Genomic DNA, 17571 nt, shown 5'->3' with positions numbered 1-17571 from the left:
GGTTTTAATCAGCTAGCGTGAATGTTCTAACTGAAGTGACAGCAGCTAGTTGTAAAAAGTAAACTCATGTATACTAAATGAGGGAAAAGAGAATTTAAAAGATGTAAAATGTATCATTCTCATGTGTCAGATTTGCTTGATGGAAGATCCCTGTCTTAGCTGATTGCCAACGCCTCATTTACTCATTCAACAAAATAAAAGACACCATTATAACAATGCCAGAAATTGCAGTCGGTCCTAAGGACACTAAGATTAGTGAAGTACAGTGCTTCCCTCAAAAGAGCACAGGTGGAGGGGAAAGGTGGGAGAAAGAATACAGAAGCCAACAAGGACCTTTAAGTGCTGCAGGTATTAAAATAAGGCACAAAAGTTGGGGAGGTGTGCTCTGAAAAGCTTCAGGGTGAAGATAAATTTGAAATGCCAGGAACTCAAAGAGTGAACTATTCTGGAAGTGATCACTACGATTCAAAATCTCATACTTTCTCATTTTATCATATTAGCTTTTATATGTCAATATTTGATTTTATTACATAATCTCAGAATGTCATAAAAAGAAAAAATTATGGAAGAAAAAATTTTATCCTTCTTCATTAGATTTATTTTAAATGTATTAAAATAAAATCAACTTAGTAGTGATTCAGTGTTTGTTAAACCTAAAGATTATTAGCATCACAGTAAGGCAACTGTAAAAATTCCCATCCAGTGATAAAAGGAAGCCAGGCAGATGCCTCAAGTTTCCATGTGACACTTTGGGCACCATCAGAGCCCTGCCCTTCAGGTGAAGCCACGGATCAATTTTCCTCTCCTCTCCCTGACCCCCAACTCAGCATGTTGGGAAGGGTTAATATAAGTGGCCTGGGGATGAGAGAGCAACTGCCAAAGGGGAGCCACCCAGCTCAGGGCAATGCATTCTAGAAGTGGGGTTCTGCTCCCCAAGTGATGGGTACTCTCTGAGGTCATAATCACCATGGAGAATTCATGGCTCAAGAGGCAGTAAAGCAAAGGAAGTGAGGGAGGAGATGTCAGTTTAGAGAAAAAGCTCTTCAAAGGCAAAACTAGTTCTCAAGAAGAAATGGTAGGAGTGGTTTAGAAAGCTTGAGTAATGTGTGTGTTGCGATGCTGGCAGTGAGTAGGGGGTGGAGAGAATAAAAGCGTTTAATACAGTAATTAAGAGCCCACGCATAAAGTGGAGGACCCCAAGTTATAGTCCTAGTTATGCCAGTTAATAACTGAGGGACCATGGACAAATCACAGCTTTTCTAAGCCTCAATTATCACATGTGCAAAGAGGTGGTGATACCTACTGCTGAGAGTGTTATGAAGATTACACTAAAAAAATTCACATAAAATGCTCAGCATAGTTTATCTGACTCATGATAAGCACTCAACAAATGGTAGACATGAAGGAACCAAAAAACAAAAGTTATAGAATATGTTTTCCTGCCTTATAAAAACAATATAAGCTTTTGGTTGGACACCATGGCTCACGCCTGTAATCCCATCACCTTTGGAGGCCAAAGAGGGAGAATCGCTTGAGACCAGGAGTTAGAGACCAGCCTGGGCAACACAGCGAGACCTCATCTCTATAAAATAAAATAAATAATAAATATAAATTTAAAAACAATATAAACTTTTAATTTTCACTACTCTGTACCCAATTTACTCAACTGGGTAAATAGAATCTCAGAGTAAAACTGCAAGTATTTCTATGAAATGAACTTTGGATTTTCCAAATTACAGATTTTAAGGAATTAAAGGCAGGGATTGTACAATATGGACCAACTTACTATCTTTAAGATACAAATTAGAACACAGAATACTATAAAGGAAATTAAAATCACCTGTAGTTTCATTGTTCGGAGTCAGTTACTATTAGTACACTGCTACATATGCTTTCCATCTTTCTTCACATTCCAAGATTTCCACAAATGAATAGTATCTTTTTTTATATCAGCAAAAAAACCAACATTATAAAAAATTATTGAAATTTGCTTAGATACTGGTATTTTAGGAATTTTGGTACAAAACTAGAGTCAAAACAAAGATCTATATTTTTCATAGGAAAAAGCCCTATAGGCCGGGCACAGTGGGCTCACCCCTGGAATCCCAGCACTCTGGGAGGCAGGCAGATAGCCTGAGCCCAAGAGTTTGAGACTAGCCTGGCCAACATGGCGAAACTGTCTCTACAAAAAATACAAAAATGAGCCAGGCATGGTGGCATTAGCCTGTAGTCCTAGCTACTCAGGAAGCTGGGATGGGAGGATCACTTCAGCCTGGGAGGTCAAGGCTGCAGTGAGTGGTGACTATACCACTGTACTCTAGCCTGGGCAACAGAGTGAGACCTTGTCTCACAGTAAATAAATTAACCAATAAATAGTGCTGGAAACCACAGCTCAAATTAAAAATTCACATCAAAACAAAGAATGGCCTCCATATGGCACAAAAAGGGTCACACATTTTTAAGCATTTTATAATAGGCCGTCATTATAGGCATTATATTCTGGAAATTTCGTTTTGAAGAAAGTGGCTTACTGAAAAGGACTGTTGCATTCCAATGGTATTTCTTTTTCTAGGAAAGGAATTATTTCCATTTTTTAATGAGACCTTGGTATAGACTTGTGAACAATTTAACTGCTGTAAGTACTAAAAAAATATATCACCAACAGGAGTCATAGAAAACATACAAAAAGAGGTAAGAAAAATACCTAAATACCACAGGATGCCTTCCATTCTTGTGTTTCACAAAGATACCTTCAAGACATGCTCCAATGGATATGTCACTTCCTTGGCTATCCTAAAAGGAGAAAGCAAAAGAAGAAACACCCAGGAAGCAGATGCAGAGGAACTGCTGCTACAGAGTTCCCTGGACTGGCTTCCCAGATGCAGAAAGTTCAGAAGATCTACAGAGTAACTATGCAGGAAGACAAAAGTCTGAATGAGATCTATGATCTTATAGGTATGTATAAAAATTGAAAAAGTTTGGCCCTCCTTAGGAACTCTATTTCAAGACCATTTCAAAGTATGAACCACAAAATGGGAATGCATTTTACCACAAAATTTTGGTCACCAGGACCTCGGCTTTTAAGTTTCCAGAGTTTTGCATGTCCTCAACTTTTGCACATGAGGACATCATTGGATTTCCCCATGATTTTCTCAAATTTGTGAGCCTAACTTTAAAGAACCCCAGCCACCGAGCCACAATTACCTTAGCAGGGTAGCTCTCTTCTCCATAGCCATCCATTCTCTCTACCTCCTGCATGTACAGCATTTCAGCATCAGGAGCTGCGAGCCCTCTGCAACCCAAAAGAAGCAAGACTGTTCACAAAGCAAGCTTAAAATGGTTTAAAATAAAGCTTTTCTTAAAACCTATGTATCAATTTAGCATAGGACATTACAAACATTTCAAGTTTCTAAGCATCTATAATTGGTTATATCAGTATATTGATATTTACTGAAAACCAGTCTGTGTGAAGCACTGTACTGAATGCTGAGGGTATCACATGAGATCCTGCTCTCTATACTTAAGGCAGATGAGTGGGAAGGTAGGGGATAAAAAAACTTCCTAAAAAAATCTTCAGGTGAAATCTTGAACTTTTCTTAAATCACCAAGTAATTGCTTATTATCCCAAATATCAGGGCTGGGCACGGTGACTCATGCCTGTAACCTCAGCACCTTGGGAAGCCAAGGAGAAAGGACCACCTGAGGCCAGCAGTTTGAGACCAGCCTGGGCAACATAGTGAGACCTTGTCACTATAAAAAAAAAAAAAAAAAATGTTTAAATTAGCCAGGCATGGTGGTGCAACATCTATAGTCCCAGCTGCTTGGAAGGTTGAGGTGGGAAGACTGCTTGAACCCAGGAGTTCAAGGATGCAGTGAGCTATGATTGCTCCACTGCACGCCAGTCTGGGCAACAACAACAACAAAAAAAACAAAAACAAAAACAACAAAATATCAGGCATTACTGAGAATTATGTGCTAAATGTCGAATACAGGGAATAAGGGTATGAGGAGGCTACATGAAAACCCCTTTTCGCTCAGGTGAGTGGAGTGCAGCACTACTAGGATGGGTAGGAAGGCAGCATGGGTACAGGAGGAGTGCCCAAGTGCATGCAGACTTGCATCTCCAGCCTCATCTTTCGATGCTCCCCTCTGTGCTCAAGGCACCCACACTGCAGCCATCCCAAACTCTGCATCTCTTCAGATAGAGTATGTTCCCTAGCCCCTCTGGGCTTTTGCACATGAGAATCCCTCTTCTTGGTATGCCTGTGACTCACTTGTAGATCTGGCCAATCCCTAATATCCTTCAAGACTCTGTCTATGTATCATTTCCTCTGGGTCGCCTTCTGGGATTCCCCAGTGCCCCAATTCTGTGCAGTCCCAACACATTCCACCCGTACCCCTCTAACTGCACTCATTATCTTCTTATATGTATTATCATTACTAGAGTGGGTTGTCCTGCCAGCCCTCATATTGCAAGGCTGGGAATGCACACTTAGAAGACAAGAAATTATTCTATTTATCTTTGTGCCATAGCATCCAGCACTCTTACTCTGCCTAATACAGAGTAAGAACACCAAGCTATCTTTTAAAGAAATGCACAAATGAATAAATGGAAGTGACAAAAGGCAGGGCAATGTGTGCCTGAGGGATCAATTAAGCTAGAAAAGAAATGGTTCATGTGGACAGCAGAAGGTAAAGCTGGGAAGGCAGGATTTAACCAATTTATGGGAGGCCTTTAATCCCAGAGTAATGAACTCAGGCTAGCAGGAAGCATGAAAATACCCACAAGCACGTGGAAGGAGAAGGAGAGAGGTAAGAGGAAAGTGATATGCTAGGGAGATTAATCTTTTGTGAGCCACTGTGTGGATTTGAGTGGACAGAGACTAGAGGCAAAAGGTTATTTTATTTGGAAGAGGATAAGCAATAGGTTCTAACAAAACTGACCTGCTTTCAATTCCCACCTTTACCACATGTAGAGGTAACCAAATCTTTCTCTTTTTTTGGCTCTGTCACCAGGTTGGAGTGCAGTGGCACGATCTCAGCTCATTGCAACCTCTGCCTCCCGGGTTCAAGCAAATCCCCTGCCTCAGCCTTCTGAGTAGCTGAGACTACCGGTGTATGCCACAACATCTGGCTAATATTTTGTATTTTAGTGGAGACAGGGTTTCATCATGTTTGCCAGGATGTTCTCGATCTCCTGACTTCGTGATCTGCCCGCCTCAGCCTCCCAAAGTGCTGGGATTATAGGCATGAGCCACTGCTCCCGGCCAGAGATAACTAAATCTCTTTGAGTTTGGTTTCCCCATCTGTAAAATGGAGATAATAATGTTTATCTTAATGAGTAGTTATAAGAATTTAATGGTAGAGTACAGACAGTCCTCAACTTATGATGGTTCAACTGAGTGACTTTTCAACTTTACAATGGTACAAAGGTGATACAAATTCAGTAGGAATTGTACTTCGAGGACCCATACAACTACTCTGTTTTTTACTTTCAGTACTGTATTCAACAAATTATATGAGATATTCAACATTATAAAATATATTACAGGCTTTGTGTTAGATGATTTTGCCCAACTGTATGCTGATGTAAGTGCTCTGAGAACAGGTAGGGTAGGCTAGGCTAAGCTATGATGTTCAGCAGTACTGGTCTATTAAATACATCTTGACTTACAGTATTTTCAACTTACTATGGGTTTATCAGGACTTAACCCCATCCTAAGTCAAGGAGCATCTGTATGTGGAACTGTGTGGTAGTTGGTTTAGAATGAAACCTAGCATTCTCTAGAAGAGTATTTTTTCTTACAGGCAACACAGAGATTCACCATGAAAGAATGTCAATATGTACAAGTATACAAAGGTATGCAGAAGCATAGTTCAGAGTAATAAGCACCATAGCTCTTAGCGTAGCTCCCCAGATGACAGACACAGCTTCCGTAGGTATACAGAGGGAAGTAACCCTGGACTTGCTAAGCTATATCATAAAAGAAAACAAATCATCCTAATTTTACATTAACCTATACAGGATGAGGTTATCAAATAAACCTTTACTATACACAGTAAAAAATGGGCACCCATCAATGACTGGCTGCTTTCAACTTCCTCAGTGTCCTCACTGCTAAAAAAGGACAATAAATGAGTAATATGGGTAAGTGCTTACTTAGAACAGCACATGGCACATAGTGAGTACTATGTAAATATTGGCTACTTGTAATAGCAGTGGCAGTAATGTTCCAAATTTAGTTGGGCAAATACGTATTAATCATGTAAATTAAATATTTAATTGAATATTTCAAATTCAAGCAGACATTGGTTCTATGCTATTTCCATGTGTTATTTCTTAGAGTTACCTGTATTTCTGATGTAGTAAGGCCACTTTTTGGGTTGCTTCTTCCAATACTTTTTCATCTTGTAACCATCCCTGAAGAAAACACACAGTGGTAAGTACGTGACAATTCACCCAAATTTCTTAGAAGGAATCATGGCTGTTGACTGTTAATGACTCTCGTCACTATCTGGCAAAATTATGACTATTGTTAATATATGGGAGCTTTGCTTACATAGGTAATCACCTTTCTAAGGAATTAAGTGGCTTCTTCACAGGAGCCAAAAAAAAAAAAAAAAAAAACTTGCCCCACCTTCTCAATTCATCCCTGGGAAAGTTTCAGCTGAGTTATTTCAAGTTGGTGACAGTAGTCAGCCAGTGCTGAGCCCAGCAAGATAAAAACATCTTATGTGTTCTCTGGCTGGCTGTGTAGACACTCAGAAGAGCATACCACACCTTTCTTAGTTGTTGCAATGCAGTTTCCATGTCCTTTCCATCAGCAATGACTTTATAAAAGTAGAAAGCAGTGTCTTTGTCATCTACTTTTTAAATCGCTGATGTGAAGTGACATTCATTCCTCAATATAATTTTGTAAGGTTTCAAACCTTCAGTTAAAAGCAAAACCTGTGCATGCTTCCTGAGAAGCTGAAAATGAATCCTTCTTTTTAAGCTCACATTCAAATAGAAAACAAATATCTCCAGGCACAGTGCAGTCACTATAGACCCTTCAGATTCTGTGGGTTCACAAGGACCAAGATGACGACAACAGAGAAAGCAGTCACACTTGAGATGTTTATAAGAGGGAATTTTTTTTTATAATCCTCTTCCTGACAGTAAATCTATCATACGGATTTCATTTCAGGGATTATTAAGGGTATAGGAATGAACTGTTTGTTTTAAAAAGCCCAGTGTCAAAAGAAGTCTTACCACAGGAAACAAGGCAAATTTCTGAAGAAAGTCCTGGGATTCATACTGATCAAAGTCACCAAAATCAGCTATATAGAATGACAAAAACTCACGTTAATTATATTTAAATTTCATTGCAAAATATGCGCAACAAAATTCAACATGCCGTATATATAGATGGTATGCTAATATTTCAGAAGTCAAATTTTTTATAACTATAAAAAGTATATTTTAAAAGTATCTTTTTAAAAATGTTAATTAGGCAGACACGAGTCTTGGCTTGGAAAAATGCCTATGAATTAAATAAAAAAACAAGTTGCAAGCTATATGTAATATGATCTTTTTTTTTTTTTTTTTTGAGACGGAGTCTAGCTCTGTCGCCCAGGCTGGGCGACAGAGTGCAGTGGCCAGATCTCAGCTCACTGCAAGCTCCGCCTCCCCAGTTCACGCTATTCTCCTGCCTCAGCCTCCGGAGTAGCTGGGACTACAGGCACCCGCCACCTCGCCCGGCTAGTTTTTTTTGTATTTTTTAGTAGATACGGGGTTTCGTGTTAGCCAGGATGGTCTCGATCTCCTGACCTCATGATCCGCCCGTCTCGGCCTCCCAAAGTGCTGGGATTACAGGCTTGAGCCACCGCGCCCAGCCTAGATCTCATTTTTATAGTTTAAATGCAAACAAAACCTACCCTGTAATCATATATGCTTGCTTATGTACAGAAAAATATCAAGGAGAAACCAAATTGTCAACAGGAGTGATGAAATGGACTTAGACCACTTGAATATACTACAGCAAGATATATTTGTTTTGAAATTTTTAATTTTTTAAAAAAATTGACAATTCAGCAAAATGCTTATGAAAAAGTAATTCTTAAAGCCAAAAAGGATACCTAAGAAAATCCAAAGTACCTTGAAAAGGAATGTGGCTCTATGTGCATCAGGCATTTGTTTAAAAATGATGCATGTCTCCATGCCTGCTAATAGCTGAAGGAGTTTTATTAATAATTATTCTGATTAAATTTCACTCCCAAGGCAAAATGCCAGTTATTGTTTGAAATAACGCCCTGTCAGAAACCTTCCCGGCCAGGCACAGTGGCTCACACCTATAATCCCAGCACTTCAGTAAGCCAAAGAGGGAGGATAGCTTGAGCCCCAGAGATAGCAAGACCCTATCTCTACAGAAAAGTTTAAAAATTAGCCAGGATGGTAGCACACACCTGTAGTCACAGCTACTTGGGAGGCTCAGGTGGGAGGTTCACTTGAGCCCAGTAGGTTGTGGCTGCAGTGCGCCACGATCACATCACTGCACTTGATCCTAGGCAACAGAGTAAGACTGTCTCCAGAAAAAAGAAAATACACACATACATGTAAATACATGTATATTAGACATGTAAAAATGAAAAAAATAAACAATTCAAAAATGCTGGTGAAATGCAGAATCTTTATTTATATATGTACATTTTAAAGATAAGGTCTTGCTATGTTGCCCAGGCTGGTCTCGAACTCCTGGACTCAAGCAATCCTCCCATGTTGGCCTCCCAAAGTGCTGGGATTAGAGGCGTGAGACACCATACCCAGCCATCTTTATCTATTATGATTGATGATATTACTGCATAATCCAGGACAACCATTTAAGAAACCAAACAAGTGGGAGTGTGGTGAGGGATAAAAGACTATACATGGGGTACAGGGTACACTGTTCAGGTGATGGGTACACCCAAATTTCAGAAATCACCACTAAAGAATTTATTCATGTAACCATGGCCAGGCACAGTGGCTCACACCTGTAATCCCAGCACTTTGGAAGGCTGAGGCAGGTGGATCACCTGAGGTCAGGAGTTTGAGACCAGCCTGGCCAACATGTTGAAACCCCATCTCTACCAAAAATACAAAAATTAGTTGGGTGTGTGGGGTGGCAGGTATGTGCAATCCCATGTACTCAGGAAGCTGAGGCAGGAGAATTGCTTGAACCCAGGAGACGGAGGCTGTAGTGAGCTGAGATCGTGCCACTGCACTCCAGCCTGGTCCATAGAGTGAGACTCCATCTCAAAAAAAAAAGTAACTAAATAAATAAGAACTTATTCATGTAACCAAACATCACCTGTTCCCGAAAAACCTATTGAAATAAGTAAATAAGAAGAAACCACACAAATGAAGTGTACTTAAACTATAAGTGAATATAACCTTATCAAACTCACTGACTGGCATGTCTTTCTTCTTAAAATATGACCTATTAGCAGATAAAGTCTTTGAACTAGATGAATACATAGCATAGTATTAATAAATGTATATGTATATAGTCATATGTCACTTAATGATGGAAATATGTTGAGAAAGGCATCATTAGGAGATGTGCAAACATCAGAGTATACTTACACGAACCTAGGTGGTGTAGCCTACTACACACCTAGGCTATACTGTATAGACTATTGCTCATAGAAGCCTGTACAGCATGTTACTGTACTGAATACTGTAGGCAATTGTAACACAATGATATTTGTGTATCTAAACACAGAAAAGGTACACTAAAAATACAGTGTTATAATTTTATGGGACCACTGTCCTATATGAGGTCTTTTGTTGACCGAAACGTCATTTGGCATGTGATTGAATATATGTGTGTATACTTCTATTTATTGTATTGTTTGCTCTGTTGACATATAACATGATTAGCTTCCAGAAGTCTCACATTTCATTGAGGTATTCCAAGTTCATTTTTTCCCAAAAGGAAGCCCCTTAGATAACAGAATATTTCACTAATATATAAATACTACTAAAGATGTATATAGACAGTCAGTTAACTTAAAAATCCCTTGCTATTTTGTTGCAACACATTTTAATCTGATAGAACTGTTTCATTATGAATTGATCTTATTTACCTTGAACAGCTAAGCCTGCTAGCTGAATTGCTTGTTCTAAGGTACAAGGAATACTTCCTTCCAAGATATCTTTCTTCAGTTGCAGATAATACTGATACCTATAAAAAAAAATGTCAGTTTTATAAGGTCAATGTCAATATTATCTCATTGAGACACAATGCATTTAACCATAATTTGGTAGAGAAGCATACACCAGCAAAACAAAACCTTAATCCCACTTTTTTTTTTTTTTTTTTTTTTAAGATAGGGTCTCCCTCTGTTGCCCAGGCTCAAGTGCAGTGGCATGATCACTGCTCACTGTAGCCTCGACCTCCCTAAGCTTAGGTGATTCTCGCACCTCAGCTTCCTGAGTAGCTACAGGTGCACACCACTATGCCTGGCAAATTTTTCTATTTTTTGTAGAGATGGAGTTTCACCATGTTGCCCAGGCTAGTCTCAAACTCCTGGGCTCAAGTAATCCTAGTGCTTGGATTCAAAATGCTGGGACTACAGACATGAACCACCATGCAGAGCCCCTAGATGGTTTCAAACAAGGATGACAAAGTCCTCAACCATATGACACTTACACATATACTTTAATCAATCTAATGAGTTACTTATCCCAGATTATAATTATTTCAAAACTAAAACGATCCTATAAGACAATTAGTCATCTGCTCCATGCCCTGTAAAACAGTCCCTACAATTTCTTTTTAGTTGGAGAAATGGAAAGCCAGTGGCCAATCTTTACTTTAAAAACTGACTAGTAACTTGGTAATATAAGACTTTGCTTACCTTGTTTGGTGGAAGTTCCCTAGCACTGGAAAATAAAGCCAGAGAAAAATGGTTTCTGATATTTCAGACCAGGCTGATATTAAAATATTTCTGATGAAATCCCTCAAAACAGCTGTTAAGATGCTTTCTTAATATCTGGTAATGTGGGTTTACTTCTGTTTACCACCCTGTTTGTACTTTCAATATATAGGGCATCAGTTACCAGAACAAGGTTTAGAGTCAAGCAGACCTGAACTCTCCAAATTAGTATTCTACATGAACTTAGGCAAGTCATAATCTGTGAATTCAAATTCTATCACCAGTAAAATGAAGGTACCATCACCCCTTCACAGGACTGAACATATTCCAATAATAATATATGTAAACGACTAAGAGCAGAGCCAGCAAACAGCAGCTGTATCAATCACATACTTGAAGCCACTCACTTCCCCATTTTGATAAAACTCGAGGGTGAAGATTTACTACTTCCTTTTATTTATTTGCTCAACAGGTAATTACTGGGGTCTACTATATGTTAAGCATTATTCTAGATGCTGGGGATACAGTGCTAAATGGAGATTACAGACACTCTGCCAGAGCAGTCTATGGAGCCATCTGGAATCCAAAATGTCCTCCATATTTGGTGCCTGTGAAGTGCAACCCAGTTACAGTTCATGTTTGAATTCTTCTGAGAGCCCACCCCTTTAATCATTTCATATGAGTCTTTATCATCTTATTTCAGCTACAGACATGTAAACTTCTGTTCTTTATTACCGAAGAACCTGACCAAAACACCATCCATTCAAGTAAGAAGAATTTGGATCCACCTTTTCCCCTTCCACCTGCTAACAGCCAAACCCATGGATTTCCCTCCATTAGCTAATGGGATGCTGGCAGTTGTGGGATCCATGACAGAAAAACTTGAGATTTTCTATAAAGCAGCTCTTTTCAAAAGCTTATCTGAGGAAGACTGTGTTTAGGGAAGTCTGTCTATTGAACATGCTATTCACAGATTCCATTCTAAATATTCTAGGCCTTTTCCTTAAATCAAAAACACTAGAAAGGGCCAGGTGCGGCGGCTCACACCTATAATCCCAGCACTTTGGGAGGCCAAGGCGGGCGGATCACTTGAGGTCAGGAGTTGGAGACCAGGCTGGCCAACATGGTGAAACCCCATCTCTAGTAAAAATACAAAAATTAGCCAGGCGTGGTGGCACACACCTGTAGTCCCAGCTACTTGGGAAGCTGAGGCAGGAGAATAGCTTGAATCCAGGAAGTGGAGGTTGCAGTGAGCTGAGATGGTGCCATTGCACTCCAGCCTGGGCATCACAGAGAGACTCCGTCTCAAAACAAAAAACAAAAAACATGAAAAGCAATATACTTGAACCCAATTAATGTAGCCTTCCACAGCATTACATTGTACTGTTATGAGAATTGATTCTTCCATATTTGCTTTAACTTATTCATTTCTGGTTCAATGTCTTACATAAAATCACACCTGAAAGTTTCTGTTTAAATGATATACCAGGAAAATGTGTCATGCCTGCAAAGAGGTATGCTTCTCTGCGTTACATAATGAATGATGGAACTCAGATTTCTTCTTTTGCTTTGGCAGCCATTAAGCTCACAGCTAAAATCCAGGCATAGTCACAATCATTATTATCCCTCTTAATTGCTTTCTCCACTATTTAATAATAGCTACCTTTAAGTGATGAAGAGCTGGAGCTCAGAGATTAAGCAACATGCTCAAATGCATAGAGCTAGACTGAGATGGAGTTTGAATCTCCAGGTCCGAATGACCCAAAGGTCTTGTTCTTAACCACGACAAATCTATAGTTATAGATGTTTCTAGTATTTTTATTCATTTAGTATTTTACACGACAGTCCACAAAACACAATGGTTGAGAGCAAGGACTCAGGAGCCAGCCTGCTTCAGTCCCAATTCCAGTACATACTAGCAGTGTGACCTTGGGCAAGGTGTTCAACCCTTCTGTGTCTTGGTTTCCTCATCTACAAAATAGAGATAATAGCACCTACATCATAGGATTTGTTATGAGAATTAAATTAATAAAGTACTTGGGACAGTGTTTAATATACAGTAAAAAACATAAGCGGTTATTATATGTTATTGTATTATCCCTCAAATCCTTTAATGGAAGCAACTAGGGATGGATGAATGGACGGATGGATGGATGGATGGATGGATACACAGACAGATAGTTTGTTTTTTTTTTTTGAGACAGGGTCTTGCTCTATAGTCCAGGCTGGAGTGCAGTGGCATAATCATGGCTCACTATAGCCTCAACCTCCTGGACTCAAGTGATCCTCAAGCCTCAGCCTCCTGGGTAGCTGGGACCACAGGTGTACACCACCACACCTGGCTAAATTGTTTTTAATTTTTTATAGAAACAGGGTCTCTCTATGTTGCCCGGGCTGGTCTCAAACTCCTGAGCTCAAGCGATCCTCCCAGCTCGGCCATCCAAAGTGCCTGGATTATAGGCATGAGCCGCTACACCCAGCCATAAATATGTTTTTCTTAAAGAAGTATTTACTGTAGGAGCAGATGGCCAAGAAATTTCACTTCAGTGGCATTATCACTCTTTGCTAAAATTTCTATATATTGGTGGGGCTGAAGATGGCTTATAAATATGTTATTTCAATATTTTTGCAGGCCAGGTACGGTGGCTCATGCCTGTAATCCTAGCACTTTGGGAGACCGAGGCGGGTGGATCATGAGGTCAGGAGATTGAGACCATCGTAGCCAACATGGTGAAACCCCACCTCTACTAAAAATACAAAAATTAGTCGGGCATGGTGGTGAGCACCTGCAATCCCAGCTATTTCAGAGGTTGAGGCAGGAGAATCGCTTGAACCCGGGAATCAGACGTTGCAGTGAGCCAAGATCGCGCCACTGCACTCCAGCCTGGCAACTGAGCAACAAGAAGAATGAAATAATAGGAAAAAAACAAAGCAGTAATAAAATGTAACACGCAGACCTGAATTCAAAACTGTCAGCCAAGGAACAAAAGAAATTGCACATTTTAATTCAAAAGCAAGTATTCTATAAACTTGCCCGAAAGTAAAAATATGCTGATCAAATATTTTATCTAAATCTTTATCAAGTTACTGATCAACTTTCCAATATAAAATATTTCATACAATATATGACAAGAATTATATAATAAATTAGGTGACCCCATTTTGCACAACAGAAATTCCAAATAATGTATGAAGAGGCAGCTTTTTCTCTTCATCTGTTTTTCTTAGACTAGTAATAGAAGGCAATGTGTAGGCAGTGGCATTTTTATTTTTTAAGTTTTATTTTGGAAATTCTGAAATATATGTATAGATATTAAGTATAGTGACCCCATCTCCTTATCATGGTGCCTCACCCATCAACCTTATGCTTACCACGTTTTCTCCATCCATCCTCTCCTGTGCCCCCTCCACCACCAGTGTTTTACAGCAAATCCCAGACGTCATGCCACCTGTAAGTACTTCAGTACATATCCCTAAAAGGTAAGCTTTATTTTTTAAAAACATAACTACATTTTTATCACACCCAACAAAACGAATTATCTTCATACTGAGTACTCAATACCTGATTCGTATGCAATTTTCATGATGGCCTCAAAAACGCATTTTTACAATTTTCTTAAATTAGAATCCAAACAAGGTCTACAGATTACATTTAATGGATATTTCTAAATCTCTCTTGCTATAAAAAAGAAAGTTTTTATTCCCTTTTATTTTCATGTTATTAACAGAAATGGAGCCATTTGTCATGTAGAATTTCCTACCTCCTGGACTTTTGTGGTTGTAGTCTCATGGGGTCATTTGGCAAGTTTACATGCTCTCACATTTTTCCTGAAAACTGATCATTAGATTTAGAGCAGCACTGTCTAAAAGAACATTCTACAGTGATAGAAATTATCTGTATCTGCGCTGCCCAATATAGTAGCCATTAGCCGCATGTGGCTATTCAGTACCTGAACTGTAGCTAGTGCAAGAAAAATTTTAATTGTATTAATTTTAATTAACTATAAATAGCCACATATAGCTAACAACTACCTTACTGAACAGTGCAGACTAGAGGCTTGCTTTGATACAAGTTCATTTTAGTCATTTAACCTGGTGGTGCCTGGTACTTCCTGATGCATCACATCAGAAGAAATGGTATTTGGTTGTCCCACTTACAGTGATGCTGACATTGCCCACTGAGTTCAGATGATGCCAGCCTGTTCCTTTTACCCAAAGGTTTTAGCCAATACTGATGATTGTTACCTCTTTATACAATCTATAAAGATAGGATAAACTTACTGCCATTCAGAATAATGAATTGTAAATTGTATTCTAGTAAGTTTCAAAGGTGACCAACGAGGTTATTTTTTTTAAGTATTATGAATTCGTGAATTTTAAAAGATATATTTGATGTGTTTTAATTCATGCAGTTGTATTCTTTTTTTTGTTTGTTTTATTTTGTTTGAGATGGGGTCTCTGCCGGGCGCGGTGGCTCAAGCCTGTAATCCCAGCACTTTGGGAGGCCGAGACGGGCGGATCACGAGGTCAGGAGATCGAGACCATCCTGGCTAACATGGTGAAACCCCGTCTGTACTAAAAAATACAAAAACCGAGCCGGGCGACGTGGCGGGCGCCTGTAGTCCCAGCTGCTTGGGAGACTGAGGCAGGAGAATGGCGTAAACCCAGGAGGCGGAGCTTGCAGTGAGCTGAGACCTGGCCATTGCACTCCAGCCTGGGCGGCAGAGCGAAACTCTGTCTCAAAAAAAAAAAAAAAAAAAGAGATGGGGTCTCACCGTCGTCTAGGCTGGAGTATAGTGGCACAATCTCAGCTCACTGCAACCTCTGCCTCCCAGGTTCAAGCGATTCTCCTGCCTCAGCCTCCTGAGTAGCTGGGATTACAGGCATGCACCACCACGCTCGGCTAATTTTCGTATTTTTAGTTGAGACAGTGTTTCACCATGTTGGCTAGGCTGGTCTCAAACTCCTGACCCCAAGTGATCCACCCACCTCGGCCTCCCAAAGTACTAGGATTACAGGCGTGAGTCACCATGCCCAGCCTAGTTGTTTTCTTTATGATGGTCAAAATTTCCAGGCTTTGTGCAGTAGCAGTATCGTAGCCAGTGAGGTTCAAATGAGGCACAATTATTGATGATTGAAACAAAATTTCCTCTTTTGCAAGTAAAAACTCCAGGCACCAGAGTGTGTGTTTGCTCTGCCATGTTAGGACCCAGCCGGAAGTTCTGCAAGCCAGGAAGGGAGCCCTCATGAGACCTCAACTATGCTCAGATCTCCAAACTGAGAAAATACATCAGCTTCTCAGTCTATAATATTTTGTTATGGCAGCTCACGCTAAGATATGTTCACAGGTCGTTTTTGCTAGATATATAATCATTGCCTCCTATTTCCTTTCCTTGAGGATGTTAAATGTTACTTTTTTGTCTGTTGGCATGAAGTGTTTTTCCAGAAGTCTGACACCAATCTTATTTTCTTAATTTTATAACAGCTTTAGTCTGGATGCCCAATTTCTGGTGACTCTGCAGAATGTGTTGGCACTGATTGCTCTGGACTGACCATGCCAGGTACACAGTATGTCTTTTTAATACAGAGCTTCAAGTCATTTTCCTTTCAAGGAAGTTTTTAAAATGTGTTATAGCTAGAATATAGAATTTGTTATATAGTTTTTGGAATTTGTTCTTTGCCAATGTTTTGACTTAGATCATACTGTTAAAAGAATGTTTTCGCTTTTTCCTTTAGGGAATCCTATTACATCTATTTTTTAATCTTGTCTTCTATACTTTTATAGTTTCTATCATTTCAAAATTTCTAATTGTTTTTGCAGCTATTTTCATATTCACCTGTTACATAGCCAAATTATTCCCAAGCTTTTCTAATTCAGATTTAAATGGTTCTTTCATATCATCTGTTATTTTCTTAATTTTTAAAGTTCATTTTGTAGTATTAGGTGCCAGTTTTCCGCTGCTTTGTGGTCGTATTTTTCTGTTAAGTCTGCACTTTCTAAAGGTATATTATTCAGATTGTTGTTCTCCCCCTTTGTTTTCTTTTTTTTTTTTTTTGAAACAGAGTTTCACTCTTGGTGCCCAGGCTGGAGTGCAGCAGTGCCAACTCGGCTCACTGCAACCTCAGCCTCCTGAGTTCAAGCAATTCTCCTGCCTCAGCCTTCCGAGTAGCTGGGATTAGAAGCGTGTGCCACCACACCTGGCTAATTTTGTATTTTTAGTAGAGACAGGGTTTCTCCATGTTGATCAGGCTGATCTCGAACTCCTGACCTCAGGTGATCTGCCCCCCTCGGCCTCCCAAAGTGCTGGGATTACAGGTGTAAGCCACCACGCCCGGCCCTCCCCCTTTGTTTTCTTACAATATCTTTGGGTGGGTTTTTTTTAAAACACCATTTTTGAGGTATAATTGGCATACAAATAAGCTGTTCAAATTTCAAGTGTACAATTTGGACACATGCATATATCCATGAAACCATCACTACAAGATGAGGAACATACCACCTGTAAAAGTTTCCTTGCACCCCTCATAATCTGTCTCTCCAATTCCTACCCCGTTCCTAGGAAACCACTCATCTGCTTTCTGACTATGGATGTGATAGACAGAACTCTGGATATCTTGGACCAAAAGGTAACCTAGTACATGGGAAGGACACACTGAGGATACTGGAGCACT

General features: G+C 39.6%; 1 protein-coding gene across 2 annotated transcripts in view; it reads right to left on the bottom strand.

The window, feature by feature from the left end:
• The window catches only part of PTPN21 (protein tyrosine phosphatase, non-receptor type 21), a 93579-nt gene that overhangs the window by 39534 nt on the left and 36474 nt on the right, over nucleotides 1-17571 (bottom strand). For both annotated transcript variants that reach the window (XM_011949451.1, XM_011949452.1), the window contains exons 4-8: nucleotides 10108-10205; nucleotides 7253-7320; nucleotides 6351-6421; nucleotides 3205-3292; nucleotides 2705-2793 (exon numbers count right to left, since the gene is read on the bottom strand). In XM_011949451.1, the coding sequence (XP_011804841.1) occupies nucleotides 2705-2793; nucleotides 3205-3292; nucleotides 6351-6421; nucleotides 7253-7320; nucleotides 10108-10205 (414 nt within the window). The remainder of the gene's footprint in view (nucleotides 1-2704; nucleotides 2794-3204; nucleotides 3293-6350; nucleotides 6422-7252; nucleotides 7321-10107; nucleotides 10206-17571) is intronic.

This window comes from Colobus angolensis, unplaced genomic scaffold, assembly GCF_000951035.1.
Source record: "Colobus angolensis palliatus isolate OR3802 unplaced genomic scaffold, Cang.pa_1.0 Scaffold3, whole genome shotgun sequence".
In the NCBI taxonomy this organism is placed as follows: Eukaryota; Metazoa; Chordata; class Mammalia; order Primates; family Cercopithecidae; genus Colobus; species Colobus angolensis.
The sequence above is the reverse complement of the archived record's forward strand: the minus strand, read 5'-3'. Positions and strand labels throughout refer to the sequence as shown.